We start from the raw sequence: 20,444 nt of genomic DNA on the forward strand, positions 1-20,444 counted from the left end.
CTCCAGGAGGCAAATAGCACTCCATCCCTCCAGAGTCTCTCCGTATGGCTAAGCAGTACTGTACAGCCATATATGGGGTACTTCTACATTCAGCAGAAATTTTGGGACAAATTTGGGAGCCATTTTTACACATTATGGCTTGTGAAAATGTAATATCTGGGGCTAAAACACTTTGAAGAAAAAAGGATTGCATTTTTACCACAAAGCCTAATGGCATAGAATTCTGTGACGCACCTGTGGTGTCAATATGATCACTGCACCCCTAGATGAATTCATAAAGAGGTGTTTGTAAAAAGGGGTCACTTATGAGGAGTTTTGCTGTTCTGGCACCTCAGGGGCTCTCCCAGTAGGTCATGACACCCGTAGACCATAACAGAAAAATCTGCACTATAAGGCTACTTTCACACTAGCGTTAACTGCAATGCGTCACAATGCGTCGTTTTGCCGAAAAAACGCATCCTGCAAAAGTGCTTGCAGGATGCGTTTTTTCTGCATTGACTAACATTAGCGACGCATTGACACACGTCGCAACCGTCGTGCGACGGTTGCGGCGTGTTGTGGCGGACCGTCGGGAGCAAAAAACGCTACATGTAACGTTTTTTGCTCCCGACGGTCCTCTTTTTCCGACCGCGCATGCGCGGCCGGAACTCCGCCCCCACCTCCCCGCACCTCACAATGGGGCAGCGGATGCGCTGGAAAAATGCATCCGCTGCCCCCGTTGTGCGGCGCAGAGAACGCTAGCGTCGGTAACCTCAGCCCGACGCACTGCGACGGGCCGAGCCCGACGCTAGTGTGAAAGTAGCCTAATATGGTGCTTGGTCTCTTCTCAGCTTTGTATTGTCCTGGAAAAGTATTTCCTGTTTACATGTAGGGTATTGGCGCACTCAGGTGAAATTTTAACAACAAACGTCCATTTTTCCTATTAGCCCTTAGAAAAATTAAAACTTGGGGCTAAAAACATTTTAGTGGTAAAACTTTTTCGGGGTCTATTTTCTCCCGTTACCCTTGTTCAAATAAAACTTTTTGGTCTAAAGTAAAATTTTGTGAAAAAACGGTAATTAGTCTTACCGGTAATAGTATTTCCAGGAATCCATCCTGACAGCACCATGGAGGTTGTCTTCTTATGCACAGTGGGACAGGAAACCACGAGCATAAAAGGACCCTCCCCTTACCAATCATCAGTGATTTTTAAAGTACCACATCTGGATGGATGCCAAAAAGAATATTTTATTTAAACACAAACAAGATACAAATGTTTACGTCACATCAGTTCTTAGTAAATCAGCATGGGAAGGGAAACTATCAGTGCTGTCAGGATGGATTCCTGGAAATACTATTACGTAAGACTAATTACCGTTTTCCAGGTCATCCACCTGACAGCACCATGGAGAAGTACCAAAGCAGACTACTTCCTAGGGTGGGAATACTGCCTGGAGTACCCTCCTGCCAAAACTCAATTGCGTTGACATCACGTCTAGTTTGTAATGTTTGGAGAATGTACTAAGATTCGACCAGGAAGCGGCGTTACAAATTTGATCTGCTGAAGCCCCCCCCTTTTTCTGCCCATGAGGCTGCCATTGACCTAGACGAATGTGCTCTGATATATCCCGGCGGATCCTTCCCCCGGGCTTTATAAGCCAAAATTATTGTAGATCTAATCCATCTCGCGATTGTGGATTTAGACACCTTTCTACCCTTATTTGGGCCTCTAAACTGAACAAAAAGATTATTATCTACCCCTCCAGGGTGCTGTAACCTCTAGGTATTTAAGAACCGACTCTCTAACGTCCAGGCTATGGTAAAGAGACTCCTTTTGATTTCTGGGTGACTGAAAAAAGGAAGGAAGTATGACCTCCTGATTGATATTTGATTCGGAGACCACTTTCGGGAGGAAAGCTGGGTCCAGTCTCAGAACCAATCTGTCATGAAAGACCTGTAAATATGGATCCTGAATAGAGAGGGCCTGAAGCTCTCCTAGTCTCTTTGCCGAAGTAATGGCTACAAGAAAGGCCGTTTTTAGGGACAATTTACCTATGTCTGGATTATCCCCCAAATCAAACTGAATTTTACACAATTCATTAAGGACCAAATTTAAGTCCCATGGTGGAATAGTTTTCCTTATTAATGGTTTTAGTCTTGCAACCGCCCTGGAGAATCGACTTATCCATGGGTGAGCTGATAAAGTACAATCATAAAAAACACTAAGGGCCGCTACTTGTACCCTTAAAGTACTGGGTCTAAGACCTGCTTTAAACCCTGCCTGTAAAAAGTCAAGGATCTTAGGTACATTAGGCCGGTCAGTATCGACTGTAGTTTCTCCACAGTAGCTGCAGAATTTTTTCCAAATTTTGGAATAGATTGAACAGGTCACTGGCTTTCTGCTTGCTTTTAATGTAGAAATCACCTCATCTGATAAACCCTTTGTTCTTAGGACTTGCCGCTCAGGATCCAGGCCGACAGACGAAGGGTTTCTGGATTCCGGTGGAGAATGGGACCTTGAAAGAGGAGATCTGTTCTTTGTGGAAGATTAACTGGTTTCTCCTTTGACATTTTTTTTAGTAAGGCAAACCAACTCCTCTTCGGCCAGTACGGTACTACGAGCAGGACCTCGGCTCTGTCTTCTGCAATTTTTCTGAGAGTTCTTGGTATTAGTGCAAGCGGAGGGAACGCATACAACAGACCTCTTTCCCATGATTGGGAGAAGGCATCGACTCCCGCCGGGTTTTCCTGAGGGTTCAGCGAATAGAAGACGTTGACCTTTGCATTCTGTCTGGTTGCAAAGAGGTCTATCTTCGGGTTCCCCCAATGATGACACAAGTCTTTGAAAACTTCGTTGTTTAGCTCCCATTCTGTTGATAGAACTGTTCTCCTGCTCAGGAAGTCCGCCACTTGGTTGCTGGAACCTTCCAAGTGAACTGCAGAGATCGAGAGTACCGTCACTTCTGCCCACCTGAAGATTCGTTCCGCCAACTGTTGTAGAGCCCTGTGCCTCGGACCACCCTGATGTCGAAGGAAAGCAACTGCTGTTGTGTTGTCCGAGAGTACTTTTACGTGTTTGTTCTTTACCAAGGTTTGTGCTGAAGATAGAACCTTCCAGACTGCGAGCAGTTCTCTGAAATTTGAGGATCGCATGCTGTTTTCCCGAGTCCACTGACCCTGGTAATACCTTCCCTGGATGTGACCTCCCCAGCCTTGTTGACTTGCGTCCGTGGTAATTATCACTTCGGGAACATGATTCCAGGCCACTCCTTGCCTGAGATTCTTGGGATCTGTCCACCAACGTAACGAGGTCTTCACTTGGTTTGGCAGCTGTATCACTTTGTCTAAGGATCCCTGTCTTCTGTCCCAGGATGAGAGAATCGCCTGTTGAAGCCGTCGGGAGTGAAATTGACTCCAATTTACACAAGGTATGCAAGCCGTCATCAGCCCCAGGATTTTCATGGCATCTCTGATGGAAACTCTGCTCTCTGTAAAAAGATGAATCTTGTCTATTATGCCTCGCAGTTTTTCTTCTGGCAGAAAGGACATTCTCACGCTTGAGTCTAGTATGACTCCGAGGAATTTTATCGTCCGTTTGGGTACTAGATCGGATTTTGCCCAGTTTATGATCCACCCCAAATTCTGCAGAGTGGAGATTACAAACTGACAGTCGGTCCTGAGTTGATTCACCGTGTCTGCAACCACTAAAAAGTCATCCAGATACGGAACGACTATGATATCTCGATCTCTTAGGTAGGCTACTACCTCTATCATAATCTTCGTAAAAACCCTTGGGGCCGAAGCTAGACCAAACGGAAGACAGCGAAACTGGTAATGAAGGACTTTTCCTTCTTTTTCTACTGCGAACCTCAGATATTTTTGGTGGTTTAGGCAGATAGGAACGTGGTAATACGCACTCTTTAAATCTAGGGTGCACATCACCACCCCCCTGTCCAAGAGAGGAACCGTAGATTTTAGTGACTCCATCTTGAATCGTTTGTACACTACCCAAGAATTTAGGTGTTTGAGGTTTATAATGGTTCTCGACTCCCCCGAGGGCTTTATTATGGAAAACAGGCTTGAATAAAACCCTTGTCCTATTTCTTGGGGAGGTACTGGGACAATCGCGGCTGTTTTCAGGAGATCCTGAATATCTACCAACATGGGAGATGACGAGGCGAGATGGGAGCTGGAGATCAGGAATTTCTGTGGGGGAGGGGAAGAGAATTCTATTCTGTAACCCTGAGCCACTAGTTGTAACACCCATGGGCTTGTAGTGATTTTTTGCCAGCCCTCCAAAAAAACTGGTTAAACGCCCCCCCACTCTGGTGGCGTCATTTTCTATGGTAACCCGATGTTGAACCTGAAAAGGTGGATTCTTTATTTTTAGTTCTAGCTTCTCCACCCTTTGGGTAACTCCACCTTCCTTGTTTCCCTTTCCCCCTATAGTCAGTTCTCTGATTAAAACGTGACCTCCGAAAGGGCTGAAACTTTTTGCGTTTGTCCTCTGGGAACCCCTTTTTATCATCTGACGCTTTCTCTAAGATGTCGTCTAGTACCGGCCCGAATACCCTTCCGCCTGAAAATGGGATGGCGCAAAGCTTATTTTTGGAATGTACGTCCCCTGACCAATTTTTAAGCCAGATCGCTCTTCTGGCTGCATTTGATAGGGATTGATTTCTGGCCGTAAATCTCACTGATTCTGCCGATGCGTCTGCTAGAAAATCTGTTCCCATTTTAAGAAGGGGGAAGGGATTTTATTATAGTTTCTCTAGGGGTTTTAGAGGAAAGTTGATCCGCTAGGTCATCTACCCATAAGTGCATAGACCGTGCTACTGATGTCGCCGCTATGTTTGCACGCATTACAGCTGCTGAGCTCTCCCAGGCTCTTTTTAAGAGACTGTCTGCTTTCCTATCCATAGACTCCTTCAAGTTAGATGAGTCCTCAAAGGGTATTGCAGTTCTCTTGGAGACTCTAGCTAGAGGAATGTCTATTTTGGGGACATCCTCCCAGTCTTTGACTTCCGCTGGATCAAAAGGGAGGCGTAGTTTAAAGTCTTTTGGGATAATCAGGCGTTTTTCCGCCTCCTCCCACTCTTCCAGAATCATCCCGCGAATATGAGCATTAACGGGAAAGACTTTTGAGGTCTGAGCTCGTAACCCGCCGAACATCTCATCTTGTATTGAACGAGAGGTTGGCGGTTCTTCAATTTGCATGGTGTGCCTCACAGCACCTAGCAGCTCATCCGTGTCTACTGAAGAGAATAAGTACTTTTTTCCCTTTTCAGGAGGGTCTCTAAACTCATCTTCCTCCAGATCTGAATTGGACAACGCTCCTTCAGACGTAGAGTCCGAATCCCTCGTTCTCTTCCTATTATCCGGCTGTGAGGGTTGAGGAGTCATTAAGCCAGAGACTGACGCCTGTACCTCCTCCCTGATAATAGCCCGCATGTTAGACATGAGAGAGGCCTGTTCTTCACCCAGGATGCGATTAGTGCAGGGTTCACACAGGGGTTTTTGCCATGTCTCTTTTAATTTAATGGAGCATATAGGGCACTTCTTACATCTCCCCTTCTTAGCCGCGGTGGCGGGGGCTACCTATAACAACAGAAGCAGCCCCGTTTTAGAAGGATGTGCATATAACCGGGAGGAAAGCATTAGTGGTTGCCCTCTTTAGGGGACTTACGTGTGCCTGATACTCTCCCTCTATCCTGGCGGTATCCTCCATTTCGGATAATGTGCAGGATAGATTCCTACCCCCTCTTTTTACCTTTATACTTGTCTCCTGGCGTTGGAGAGTTCGCGCTCGCCGGCATGCCCCGGAAGTGCTCCGTCTCCACCATAGAGAGAGACGGGGACGCCGACCCCGCCCCCCGCCGACAGCGACCCGGAAGAGGCTATGCCGCTACAGCGTGCGGCGCTCCGGTGAAGCGGTGCTGCGGTGAGCCGCCAGGCCGCCTGCCTGTTCACAGGGGCGGACCCGGGAACGCTCGGGCGGCGTGCACGGTCGAGAGCCCCCCGGGAGGAAACGACCGGCGATCCCAGGAGCAGCGCTGCACTGGGTAAGCTGAGGGACCCTGTGTCGGGTTTCAGCGTACGGGGTCTTGAAGTGGGAAGGGTAATAAGGGCCTAAACCCCCCGATCCACACTCCCCAAACGGAGCTTGCCGGAGTCTCGTAGTTCCTATCCAAAGTGGGACAGGAAAAACACTGATGATTGGTAAGGGGAGGGTCCTTTTATGCTCGTGGTTTCCTGTCCCACTGTGGATAAGAAGACAACCTCCATGGTGCTGTCAGGTGGATGACCTGGAAAAGTGTATTTTCCTTCCTGTGTAGCACCTGAAGGGTTAATAAACTTTTTGAAAGTGGTTTTGAACAACTTGTGTGGTGCAGTTTTTAGAATGGTGTGACTTTTGGGCATTTTCTATAAACATAAGGATGAATGACCTCGGGGAGATCAAAACATCCAACACCGGAGACACCATCACGTGTTTCTCAATGCACTGATCCAGAAAGACTGCCCCCATCCCTAAAGGGAAATATGCAAATGCATGTAGAAAAGCCGCGGAGACACCATCACGTGTTTCTCAACGCAAGCAATGAATAGCCAGGTCTTTCACCGGGAAGGAACAACCACAGCTGTCTGTGGATGGATACCATGTTTTGGCATAGGTGGCTTTCCTTTATTGGATGCTGCCCTTCCCGTGGTTGTTCCTTCCCGGCAATTCCATGGCAATTCTGCAACGTGTGCACATAGCCTTAAGGTTCTCGTAAAAGCATTGCTGGTTCCTTACCTGCAGAGGATTATTGGGATGGAGTTCAATGCCAGTGACCAAATCACTGTGACTCCACAATAAGTGTATGCACTCCTCTGTGACGGTGCTAAATACTCTGATGGCGTCACCGGAAACGCAGAGAAGATACCTGATAAAAGACAACAAAACCATCACAAATTACAAGCGCAAGAATTACAGCCAACGAGTGCAAGAGAAATATTCTGGAACAACCAGTGCTTGTTGGACTACATTCACACTTGCGTACCGGGGCTTTGCGGACGGCTGCGTACTTCCTCCCTGAAGCTCCACCCACTTCTGCATTTCAGCACAAGTAGCGTTCCCGTGCGGCCGCGTCAAAACGAAATATCCGCATGTCCTGCGTACCCAATGTTAAAGATAGGTACACAGGACGCATGCATAAGTAGGCAGACCTAAACGGGAGAAGTGCAGAAGTGGGCGGAGCTTCAGGGAGGAAGTACGCAGCCATCCGCAAAGCCGCAGTACACAAGCGTGAACGTAGCCTTAAAGTCTATCCCTTCTCCTTGGAAGGGAGGGGGGGCATTTGAATTTAGGAGCACAGATTTTGCTGGATTTTCTTTTTGTGGTTAGACAGTGCTTTTCCAGAGCCTTTGTGCTACCAGTAACATGGAAGCCCGCACTTTTATGCATGCTTAAAGGGAACCTGTCACCCCCAAAATGTTAGGTGAGCTAAGCCCACCAGCATCAGGGGCCTATCTACAGCATTCTGTAATTCTGAGAGCTAAAATTTGTATATTTCAGTCAACAGCGTCATGCCAGGGCTTGTTTTTTGCAGGATGAGTTGAAGGTTTCATAGCTTGGTTCATTCCGGACGTGGCGATTCCAAATGTGTCTTTTTCGTTTTACATAAATATTCATATTTATTGCTGTAATATTCCTTTATTTTTTTGCTTTTTGTGATTATGATTTTTTTCTTCATTTTACTTACCTTCTATGGGACTTTAACTTATTACTGATCTAACGCATTGCAAAGCACAATCATTACATTATAGTTGTCAGTATAACACTGACCATCTTTTAGACCATGATAGTGACATTGTCTAACAGTCCACTGTAGCTAGCAAACCTGGAAGACATAATTTGATCTCCAGTTGCCATGAATACCATCGGTAGCCCACTACTATGTTGCAGGGGAACCGATCGAGCGGGAGAGGGAGCATTCTAAACGCTGCTCTCTCTTTCGATCGCAACATTGAGGGTTAAACAGCTGGGGCGGCGCCAACACCTACGCTGGCTGTGACAGCCGGGGCTCAACTATGACTAAAGGCCCCGTCACACATAGCGAGATCGCTAGCGAGATCGCTGCTGAGTCACAAGGTTTGTGACGCAACAGCGACCTCAGTAGCGATCTCGCTATGTTTGACACGTACCAGCGACCAGGCCCCTGCTGTGAGATCGCTGGTCGTGTCGGAATGGCCTGGACCTTTTTTTGGTCGTTGAGGTCCCGCTGACATCGCTGAATCGGTGTGTGTGACACCGATGCAGCGATGTCTTCACTGGTAACCAGGGTAAACATCGGGTTACTAAGCGCAGGGCCGCGCTTAGTAACCCGATGTTTACCCTAGTTACCAGCGTAAATGTAAAAAAAAAAACCACACACTACATACTCACCATCTGATGTCCGTCAGGTCCCTTGCCGTCCGCTTCCTGCTCTGACTGAGTGCCGCCGTACAGTGAGAGCAGATCAGGAGCAGGAAGTAGACAGCAAGAGACCTGACGGACACCGAAAGGCGAGTATGTAGTGTTTGTTTTTTTTGGTAACCAGGGTAAACATCGGGTTACTAAGCGCGGCCCTGCGCTTAGTAACCCGATGTTTACCCTTGTTACCCGGGTGCTGCAGGGGGACTTCGGCATCGTTGAAGACAGTTTCAACGATGCCGAAGTCGTTCCCCTGATCGTTGGTCGCTGGAGAGAGCTGACTGTGTGACAGCTCCCCAGCGACCACACAACGACTTACCAACGATCACGGCCAGGTCGTATCGCTGGTCGTGATCGTTGGTAAATCGCTATGTGAGACGGGGCCTTAACACCGAGCTCCTTGAGGTGATCAGGCAGGCACAGAAAGAGTGCATGCATTATCGCCAGGATGTACCAGTACGTTTAATTTGCGGGAACACACCAAAACATCCAATGTCGGGAAGACGTTAACCCCTTTATTACCTTGTAAGTATCCATGTAGGTTGGTAGGTACATACCGACCTTAGAACATGGACTCATCACACCTGTAATGCGGCACTACGACCACAGTAGCAGTGATCGCATTAAGGTGCCTGCTACATTTTGCAGCTGGCCACCTAAAGTCGTCGTCTTGGGGGAGGTGACGAAGTGCCAACCCACAACTACGATCGTTGAGATTTGCTGCTCAATTCTGAACAGCCAATTCCAGCATTTTCAGTGTTTCAGGCAATTAATTTGCCTGAAATACTGATGACAAGCCTATGATCGGTGCTGTAAGAGAACCGTTCATAAGGCTGGAGCCTAGCAACTATAGGTTCATCAGAACCAGCTCTAATTGGTGCGATCAACGTCATCATCCGATCACATAATTGCACAGACGCGATCTGACCCGACAGTGACAGGGAGGTTACTGTGTCATTCTGTTGCGCTGGGCCTTGTGGTTCCACGCTTTTTCAAGCCCGTGTCATCACTTCTGCTGAAGAAAGATGTTCCTCATGTTTCATCTTTCCTAATCCACCCCATCCCCACTTCTGCTGCCGAGCACTAATCAGTACTTAGATTGTTTGATTTTTCGCAGGTTTTTTCTGCGTCTTCCAGCCACCGAGAGCCGAACAGTGAAGCAAATCACTCGTGCTCGATGTTTTCAAGAACTTTTGTCCCTGTATTTTTTCTCCCCCACATCTAACTCCTTTGCACCACCTCCGTTCTACAGAGCGCTGGTCAGACGCACATCACTGAACAGCACCCGTGCTTGCTTTTTTGCAAGGACTGTTTTTTTATTTCCTTTTTGCACCACATTCACGTGCGTCCTACAGCTGTTGAGCGCTGAAAATTGATCCAGTTGTTGCCTTTTGTGTGAAATAAAAAAAAATTGGATTAATTGATAGGACTAGATTAGGGGGGGGGGGAGTAAAAATTTACTGCAGTAATCTGCATACATTACAGCATTTTTTACTGAATATATTCAGGTTTAGTTTCAGTAATTGCGGGCGCTCAGTAATGTTTTTAAAGACGTCCGTTTATTTTCCCCAATTTTTAACCCCTTAGTGACAGAGCCAATTTGGTACTTAATGACCGAGCCAATTTTTACAATTTTGATCACTGTCACTTTATGAGGTTATAACTCTGGAGAGCTTAAACAGATCCCGATGATTCGGAGAACGTTTTTTTCGTGACATATTGTACTTCATGTTAGTGGTAAAATTTCTTCGATATTACTTGCAATTATTGATGAAAAAAACAGAAATATGGTGAAAATTTTTTAAATTTTGCAATTTTCAAACTTTGTATTTTTATGCCCTTAAATCAGAAAGATGTGTCACAAAAAATAGTTTTTTTTTGTTAGGGAGTTATAAGGGTTGAAAGTTGACCAGCAATTTCTCATTTTTACCACACCATTATTTTTTAGGGACCACATCACATTTGAAGTCATTTTGAGGGGTCTATATAATAGAAAATAACCAAGTGTGACACCATTCTAAAAACTGCACCCCTCAAGGTGCTCAAAACCACATTCAAGAAGTTTATTAATCCTTTACGTGCTTCACAGGAACTGAAAATGTGGAAGAAAAATGAACGTTTAACTTTTTTTTTTTATTTTCACAAGTCTAAAAACAGAAATGTAACCATAAATTTTGTTGTGCAATTTCTCCTGAATACGCCGATGCCCCATATGTGGGGGTAAACCACTGTTTGGGCGCACGGCAGAGCTTGGAAGAGAAGGAGCGCCGTTTGACTTTTTCAATACAGAATTGTCTGGAATTGAGATCCGGATGCCATGTCACGTTTAGGGTGTGTGTCCACGGTCAGTAAACGCTGCTTGTTTGACGCTGCGCAGAGCTGCAGCGTCAAACACGCAGCGTCCAGATGTTCCAGCATAGTGGAGGGGATTTGTTTTAATCCCGTGTCCACTATGCGTGGAAACCCGCACGCAGCAGCCCTGCGACTCCGGACATGCTGCGCGTCTTTTCAGATCGCAGCATGTCCGTACACCTTGCGGGGACGCAGCGTCCCCGCAAGGCATAACACAGGGCCCTATGGGAGGAGTGCGATGATCCCGGATGTGTACAGTTAACACATCCGGCATCATCGCGTCCCAGAAGGGAGCGGGGCTTAGCGCCAAGAGGCGATACCGCCGGCCATCCTGAACGTGGACACGCAGCCTTAGAGAGCCCCTGATGTGCCTAAACAGTGGAAACGCTCCACAGGTGACACCATTTTGGAAACTAGACCCCTTAAGGAACTTATCTAGATGTGTGGTGAGACTTTGAGCCCTCAAGTGCTTCACAGAAGTTTATAATGTAGAGCCGTGAAAATAAACAATCGCATTAGTTTACACAAAAATGATCTTTTCGCCCACAAATTCTTATTTTCACAAGGGTAACAGGATAAATTAGACCACAAAAGTTGTTGTGCAATTTCTCCTGAGTACGTCGATACCCCACACGTCGGGGGGTTTTTGGGCGCACCGCAGAGCTTGGAAGAGAAGGAGTGCCGTTTTACTTATTCAATGTAGAATTGGCTGGAATTAAGATCGGACGCCATGTCGCGTTTGGAGAGCCCCTGATGTGCCTAAACAGTGGAAACCCCCCACAAGTGACACCATTTTGGAAACTAGACCCTTTAAGGAACTTATCTAGATGTGTGGTGAGCACTTTAAACCCCCAAGTGCTTCACAGAAATTTATAAAGTAGAGCCATGAAAATAAAAAATCCTTTTTTTCCTCAAAAATGATTTTTTAGCCTGCAACTTTTTATTTTCTCAAGGGTAACAGGAGACATTGGACCCCAAAATCTGTTGACCAGTTTGTCCTGAGTACGCCGATACCTCATATGTGGGGCACTGTTTGGGCACCCATCGGGGCTCGGAAGGGAAGGAGTGCTGCTTGGAATGCAGACTTTGATGGGATGGTCTGCGGGCGTCATGTTGCATTTGCAGAGCTCCTGATGTACCTAAACAGTAGAAACCCCCCCACAAGTGACCCCATTTTGGAAACTAGACCCCCCAAAGAGCTTATCTAGATGTGTGGTGAGCACTATGAACCCCCAACTGCTTCACAGAAGTTTATAATGTAGAGCCATTAAAATAAAAAAATCATATTTTTTTCAACAAAAATTATGTTTTCACCCCCAAATTTTCACTTTAACAGGAGAAATTGGACCCCAAAATTTATTGTGCAATTTATGCTGAGTAGGCTGATACCCCATATGTGGGGGTAAACCACTGTTGGGGTGCATGGCAAGTGACCGCATTTTGGAAACTAGACCCCCCCATGGAACTTATCTAGATGTGTGGTGAGAACTTTGAATGCCCAAGTGCTTCACAGAAGTTTATAATGCAGTGTCGTGAAAATAAATATTTTTTTTTTCCACAAAAAATATTTTTTTACCCCCAAGTTTTTATTTTCACAAAGGTAACAGGAGAAATTGGACCTCAAAAGTTGTTGTCCAATTTATCCCGAGTACGCTGATGCCGTATATGTGGGGGTAAACCACTGTTTGGGCGCATGGCAGAGCTCAGAAGGGAGGGAGCACCATTTGACTTTTTGAGCGCAAAATTGGCTGTCGTGTTTGGAGACCCCCTGATGTACCTAAACAGTGGAAACCCCCCAATTCTAACTCCAACCCTAACCCCAACACACCCCTAACCCTAATCCCGACCCGATCCATAATCCTAATCACAACCCTAACGATAATCACAACCCTAACCCCAAAAAAAACGTAATCTCAACACTAACCATAACCCTAATCAAAACCCTAATCCAACACACCCCTAATCCTAATCTCGACCCTAACCTTAAACCTAACCCTAATCCCAGCCTCGCACTGTGCATAATGCATAACACACTGCGGGGCTGGGATTCACAAACTGGGTGGCCGCACAGACGCAGTCTGCATCTGAGGTCAGACGGGCAGCGTTCACTGTGCCTGCCCCAGGCAGAACAAAACAGCGCAGGCGCCGGATTTGATTTGAAAACAGCGCGGAGGGGGCGGCGCTCGGTGCCGAAGAAGCCTTGAGTGACGGCAGTGTGGCGTGTGCAGCAGAGGGGTTAAGACCTGCCTCCAGGGGTAAAGACAGGTATTTTTGCAAAATTATAAAACGCTTTATTTCTGCTTTGACTGCACCAATAACTAAAAGAGCCACCTTGTCAGAATGCAGCATTACTGCTGCACAAGGTGGCTCTTTTAGTTTATAACAGCTGGAGGGAGTGACAGAGTCCCTTTAAGTACCCTTAACTGCCGCCGTTAAAAGGCGTATCGGCGGTCGTTAAGGGGTTAATCTTTTCCTTTCTAGATTCTTTTGTTATGTAAATAAAAAATAGATTGCACCAAGCACTCACACACACCTAGATAAAAGTTGGCACACACACACTTGCATGCGTGAAAAAACGTCCCAATCACTGTATTTTCAGCAGTGGAGGCATACATCTTCCTTGCCTCAGACACTGATAGTGAGGGAAAGGATCCCATCTTCCTTTATTTTTCCTTAAGTGATACTGAACCGCCAGACGCCCCAGGACAGAAAATGAATCAGTGCCCACCGTTACTGAGCCCGTATGGATCTCACCCCTCGAATATTACGAGCCACCGATTCTTGATTTTGTGGCGTAATCAGGAATCAAATTTGACAACACTGGCCTTAAAGAAATTGACTTTTTCAAAGTCTATCGTTGAAGATTTTGTGAACCTGGAGTTGTAGACAAATTTGCCTGTCCAGAAATTTTTGCACAAAACCGCCCTTCATCATTTTCTAACTGGACCCCTGTGGACACAGTAGAAGTGATAATGTTTTGGGGCCAAGTCCTTCATATGGGGTTAGTGAAGAAGCCAGAACTTTGGCAATATTGGAGTGCTGATGTTTAATACAACACTCCGCTAATCCCCATGGCTATGACTCGTAAACACGTTGAAACTGAACAAAAAAAGAGAAGCCACTTATATGGATGCACACCACAAACCAATAAAATGATGATACTCAGAATATAAAGACAGGAATTTTTATTAACAAACCACAACTTCAAAAAACATAAAACATAATTAAAAACAGTAATACATGAGAAACTTGGTCCATATATAGATATAACATAATAAACCAATACCTAGTATATAAGCCTGCACACACTTATTTATAATGGGAAACCAACCCTCTGGCTCATGGGACTATAAGCACACAAAATAGGTAAGACACAAACCCTATGACGCGTGTAAACCCCTAGTACCGGTGAAAATGCACCGGGGAGAGAAAAACAAAAAACACCTGGGTGTACTCAGTGGCAAGAAGATTCCACACCCATAGATGAAAATGCCAGCCTGGTTTGTCACTTAAGTGGAGCCAGTGCCCATAATAAGGCAACAAAACATGGAATTACCCACATGAGAGAGAGGAGGAAACACCGTCCCCGTGTGCCGGCTGGTACGGACCAAGAGACACAGCCCAACGCGTGTCGCCCTACAGAAAGGGCTTCGTCAGGGGAAGATGCAGTTTGTACAATGAGCCCCATATAAATAGCAACCGTATGGCCCACCTGATGCAGAACCGGTGAGTAGGACTCCAGCGATACCGGAAGTACGGCGCCTGATTAAGTGCGCCTGTGACAGCACTAAGGCCGAGATGAATACGTCCCTCAGCGGGCAGAGAAAGCGCCGAATAGAATTGCGCAGGCCACCCACAAATTCTTGCATTCGTGATCAAGCACAATGTCCTCCCTGAGATGACAAACTTTGACAGACTTTTCAAAGTTAGCCTGGTGACTGAGCACTACAGCAACAAATTTGCTGAGGTGTACATGTCCCAAAAGGACATCTGAGTGGATGAGTCCCTAATACCTTTCAAGGAGAGGCTCCAGTTCCGGCAATATCTGCCCGGTAAGAGGGCCAGGTATGGAATTAACCTGTACTAACTGTGTGAGAGTACCTCAGGGTACACCAACAAGTTTAGAGTTTGTGAAAGGAAGGACTCCTGGATTGAACCACCTGAATGTCTCCCTTTTCTGGGAGTGGGAAAATTGTGTGGGACTTGCTGCACCCACTGCTGGATCAAGGTCATCACCTCTACGTAAATAACTTTTGTACCAGCATTACAATTTTCAAGTCCCTCTCTGCACCAGGTACCGCAGCCTGCAGTACTGTCTGCAAAACTCAGAGAGGACTCCCCAAGATGCTAACTGGGAAACTGCTCAGATGAGAGGGTGAGAGCAGAGCCCAATGTAGCGACAATATGCTGGCGGTGAAGTAGCGGAAGGAAGGATGTCCTTTTCTTGACCACCATACATGGAGATGGCAGCACCCCTACCGCGGTATGAGGTTCCTCTACACAGATCACTAAACCAGACTGTGTACTGAGGTACAACAAGAACGTGTGGGGTGTGCCCAAACAGCGGTTTTCCCTCACATATGGGGCAACAGTGTACTCCGGAGAAAAAGGACCCCAAAATTTGTTGGGCCATTTCTCCTGTTACCCTTGTAAAAATAAAAATCGGGTTAAAGTAAAATTTTTGTGAAAGCTAAATGATCATTTTTTCCTTCCACATTGCTTCAGTTTCTGTGAAGCGCCTAAAGTCTTAATAAACTTCTTGAATGTGGTTTTGAGCACTTTGAGGTGCAGTTTTTAGAATGGTGTCACTTGTGTATTTTCTGCAATGTAGTCCCCTCAAAGTCACTTCAAGTGTGAGATGGTCCCTAAAAATGGTTTTGTAAATTTTGTTGGAAAAATGAGAAATCGCTGGTCAACTTTTAACCCTTCTACAACAACAACAAAAAATAAATTATGTTCCAGAACTGTGCTGCTGTAAAGTAGACATGTGGAATATGTTATTCATTAAGTAATTTTTGTGACATCTCTTTGATTTAAGGGCATAAAAATTCAAAGTTTGAAAATTGCAAAATTTTCCACATTTTCACGAAATTTCCTTTTTTTCACAAATAAACAAGTCATATCAAAGAAATTCTACCACTATCATGAAGTACAATACTGTACTTGCTGTGTCATGATGAGGGGCTGTGCGGAGAACAGGGGGTGATGAGGAGGAAGGGCGGGCTGGGCGGAGAACAGGGGGTGATGAGGAGGAAGGGCGGGCTGGGCGGAGAACAGGGGGTGATGAGGAGGAAGGGCGGGCTGGGCGGAGAACAGGGGGTGATGAGGAGGAAGGGCGGGCTGGGCGGAGAACAGGGGGTGATGAGGAGGAAGGGCTGGGCGGAGAACAGGGGGTGATGAGGAGGAAGGGCTGGGCGGAGAACAGGGGGTGATGAGGAGGAAGGGCTGGGCGGAGAACAGGGGGTGATGAGGAGGAAGGGCTGGGCAGAGAACAGGGGGTGATGAGGAGGAAGGGCTGGGCGGAGAACAGGGGGTGATGAGGAGGAAGGGCTGGGCGGAGAACAGGGGGTGATGAGGAGGAAGGGCTGGGCGGAGAACAGGGGGTGATGAGGAGGAAGGGCTGGGCGGAGAACAGGGGGTGATGAGGAGGAAGGGCTGGGCGGAGAACAGGGGGTGATGAGGAGGAAGGGCTGGGCGGAGAACAGGGGGTGATGAGGAGGAAGGGCTGGGCGGAGAACAGGGGGTGATGAGGAGGAAGGGCTGGGCGGAGAACAGGGGGTGATGAGGAGGAAGGGCTGGGCGGAGAACAGGGGGTGATGAGGAGGAAGGGCTGGGCGGAGAACAGGGGGTGATGAGGAGGAAGGGCTGGGCGGAGAACAGGGGGTGATGAGGAGGAAGGGCTGGGCGGAGAACAGGGGGTGATGAGGAGGAAGGGCTGGGCGGAGAACAGGGGGTGATGAGGAGGAAGGGCTGGGCGGAGAACAGGGGGTGATGAGGAGGAAGGGCTGGGCGGAGAACAGGGGGTGATGAGGAGGAAGGGCTGGGCGGAGAACAGGGGGTGATGAGGAGGAAGGGCTGGGCGGAGAACAGGGGGTGATGAGGAGGAAGGGCTGGGCGGAGAACAGGGGGTGATGAGGAGGAAGGGCTGGGCGGAGAACAGGGGGTGATGAGGAGGAAGGGCTGGGCGGAGAACAGGGGGTGATGAGGAGGAAGGGCTGGGCGGAGAACAGGGGGTGATGAGGAAGGGCTGGGCGGAGAACAGGGGGTGATGAGGAAGGGCTGGGCGGAGAACAGGGGGTGATGAGGAAGGGCTGGGCGGAGAACAGGGGGTGATGAGGAAGGGCTGGGCGGAGAACAGGGGGTGATGAGGAAGGGCTGGGCGGAGAACAGGGGGTGATGAGGAAGGGCTGGGCGGAGAACAGGGGGTGATGAGGAAGGGCTGGGCGGAGAACAGGGGGTGATGAGGAAGGGCTGGGCGGAGAACAGGGGGTGATGAGGAGGAAGGGCTGGGCGGAGAACAGGGGGTGATGAGGAAGGGCTGTGTGGAGAACAGGGGATGATGATGAGGGGCTGTGCGGAGAAAGGGGGGGTGATGATGAAGGGCTGTGCGGAGAAAGGGGGGTGATGATGAAGGGCTATGCGGAGAACAGGGGGTGGTGAAGGGCTGTGCGGAGAACAAGGTGGTGATGAAGCGCTGTGCGGAGAACGGGGGGGTGATGATGAAGGGCTGTGCGGAGAAAGGGGGGTGATGAGGGAATGCGCAGAGAGTGGTGGGGGTAATGATGAGGGGCTGTGCGGAGAAAAGGGGAGGTGATGATAAGGGGCTGTGCGGATAAGCAGACGAAGGGAGCCCCCGACCACCAATGTGTGTAAGGCTACTTTCACACATCAGGTTTTTTGTTTCAGGAACAATCCGGCAAGTTTTGAAAAAAAATTGATTTTTTTTTTTTTTTTTTTTACGCCGGATCCGTTTTTTTCTCATAGAGTTGTATTAGTGCCGGATTGTGCCTGATAGCCAGATGTTTCATCCGTTTTTTTCTGGATGCGTCCAGTCATTTCCGGTGGACGGAGAAAACGTCCAGAGGAACTTTTTTTTTTTTGTCAGGCGAAAAAAGCGCACAGTGACGGAGCCAGCCAAAAATGCAAATCATGCACATTTTCCGTTCTGGTCTCTCTCTCTCTCTCTCTCTCTCTCCAAGTCACTGTAACTCCATGTTAAAAATAGTTAAAAATAGAAAACCAGATCCGGCAGAAAAACTGATGGGTTGCATCAGTTTTTTCACTATTTGAAAGAGATCCGTTTTTTGGAACATTAGCCGAATTCTGACTGAAACAAAAAACCTGATGTGTGAAAGCGACGTACCGAAGCACGTTGTGAAAATTTGGCACGACGTGGGCAGCGGATGCAGTTTTTCAACGCATATGCTGACCATTGTAAAGTCTCGGGGAGGAGGGGGCAGAATTCCAGCAGCGCATGCGCGGTGGGAAACGGCGGACACGACGTACGAAAAAACGTTCCCTTGAACATTTTTCGTGCCGACGGTCCGCCAAAACACGATGCATCCAGTGCACGACGGACGCGAAGTGTGGCCATCCGTCGCGATCCGTCGGCAATACAAGTCTATGGGCAAAAAACGCATCCTGCGGGCACATTTGCAGGATGCGTTTTTTCCCCAAAACGACGGATTCAAAACGACGCAAGTGTGAAAGCAGCCTAACATACAGAGCTCGGGCACACACTAAGGCTACTTTCACACTAGCGTCGTGCACTGCACGTCACTATGCGACGTTGCAGTGCACCGACACATACTGTGGAAGGCTACTTTCACACTAGCGTTAACTGCATTCCGTCACAAAGCGTAGTTTTGCCGAAAAAACTCATCCTGCAAAAGTGTTTGCAGGATGCGTTTTTTCACCATTAACATGAAGCGACGCATTGTGACGGATTGCCATACGTCGCACCCGTCGTGCGACGGATGCGTCGTGCAGTGGCGGACCGTCGGGAGCAAAAAACGCTACATGTAACTTTTTTGCTCACGACGGTCCGCTTTTTCCGACCGCGCATGCGCGGCCGGAACCCCACCCCCACCTCCCCGCACTTCCGCGCACCTCACAATGGGGCAGCGGATGCACTGGAAAAATGCATCCGCTGCACCCGTTGTGCGGCGGAGACAACGCTAGCGTCGGTGACCTCGGTCCGACGCACCGCGACAGGCCGAGCCCGACGCTAGTGTGAAAGAAGCCGAAGCGCCGCACAACGGGGGCAGCGGATGCTGTTTTTCAACGCATCCGCTGCCCCATTGTGAGGTGCGGGGAGGAGGGGGCTGAATTCCGGCCACGCATGTGCGGTCGGAAATGCTGGCACAACGCACCAAAAAACGTTACATGCAACGTTTTTTGGTGGCGACGGTCCGACGCAACACAGGCAGCCGTCGCATGACGGTTGCGACGTGTGGCAATGCGTCGCACTGCGTCGGTAATGCAAGTCAATGGAGAAAAAACGCATCCTGCAAGCACTTTTGCAGGATGCGTTTTTTCTACAAAACGACGCATTGCGACGTGCAGTGCACGACGCTAGTGTGAAAGTAGCCTTACGGCAGGTCCGCACAAGCAGAGGAGCGCCGCAGCCACACTGTGCGGGCCCGGTAGCGCTTCCAGGTACTCTCCCGGCAGTTACAGATCATTTCCTCCAGACACCAGAGAAGCTTTTTCTTTTGCTAAAATCGTTCTACCAAGCGGCCGTACAGCCCGAGCGGAAGCCTGGCGGACATGTTATGCGGGGCTGCGCTGCAGCTGGCCGCCATCACTGAGCCCTGCGCTGCTCACCTGCTGTCCGCTGACAGGAGAGGCCTCCGGTAATTCATCCGGTTCCCACCACATTGAATCACGTGAACTTCGGGATCAACCAGCATTTTACTTCACAGCTCCGTCCTCACACACAACACACGTGGTAAAGTTACCGTACGAAGAGCGGAAACACTCCGGTGTGGGCGGGCCATCACACAGGAAGCGAGCACGGCGGACATCTTTAGTTCTGGCAGCTTGCCCATAAGCAGATTTCCATGAGCAGAAGACAGGACGCATATATCCCGGACACGGCGGCCAGCCGCTCAGGCTCAGCTCACTCACCGTATACTAGATTTTCTCCAAATACTACGTTTACATCAGCAATGGGGCAGACGGGGCGGGGCTAGAAGGGAGCTGATGGGTTGCGTCTAGTTTGGAATTGAATTGTGGTCCTCAAAAAATCAACTCCATTCTAGCTGATTCACTAGTGAAGTGAGCCGTCTAGATCGGAGTTGATGTTTTGAGGCCTCATTTATCAACTCTAGTCTAGACGGCTCTCTACTGAAGTGACTAGATCGAAGTGGATAGTTTGTGGTCCTCATTCCAGCCACTCCACTCTAGCCACTTCACTGGTGAGGTGACTAGATTGGAGTGGATTTTTTGATGATCTCTCTGCAGCTTCTCCTTTCTAGACAGTTCAGTTTCTACAGACCAATCAATGTACAATGAACAGCGCTCCATCCAGGTGTAAAAGTCTTCAAAATAAACTTTATTGAGCCATGGTACAACAGCGACGTTTCGACCACAACATGGTCTTTGTCAAGCATACATTACAACACAGTGGGCTGTCTTAAGTAGTGTGGATGCCACACAG

General features: G+C 48.2%; 1 protein-coding gene across 2 annotated transcripts in view; it reads right to left on the bottom strand.

The window, feature by feature from the left end:
* The window catches only part of WDR75 (WD repeat domain 75), a 129,616-nt gene extending 109,594 nt beyond the window's left edge, over positions 1 to 20,022 (bottom strand). Inside the window, exons 1-2 of one of the 2 annotated variants that reach the window (XM_077275589.1) lie at positions 19,610 to 20,022; positions 6,773 to 6,902 (exon numbers count right to left, since the gene is read on the bottom strand). In XM_077275589.1, the coding sequence (XP_077131704.1) occupies positions 6,773 to 6,902; positions 19,610 to 19,695 (216 nt within the window). In that variant the 5' untranslated portion in view covers positions 19,696 to 20,022. The remainder of the gene's footprint in view (positions 1 to 6,772; positions 6,903 to 19,609) is intronic. The other variant, XM_077275590.1, reaches the window with a different exon arrangement.
* Between the last annotated feature and the right edge of the window lie 422 nt (positions 20,023 to 20,444).

Source organism: Ranitomeya variabilis, chromosome 7, assembly GCF_051348905.1.
Source record: "Ranitomeya variabilis isolate aRanVar5 chromosome 7, aRanVar5.hap1, whole genome shotgun sequence".
Classification (NCBI taxonomy): Eukaryota; Metazoa; Chordata; class Amphibia; order Anura; family Dendrobatidae; genus Ranitomeya; species Ranitomeya variabilis.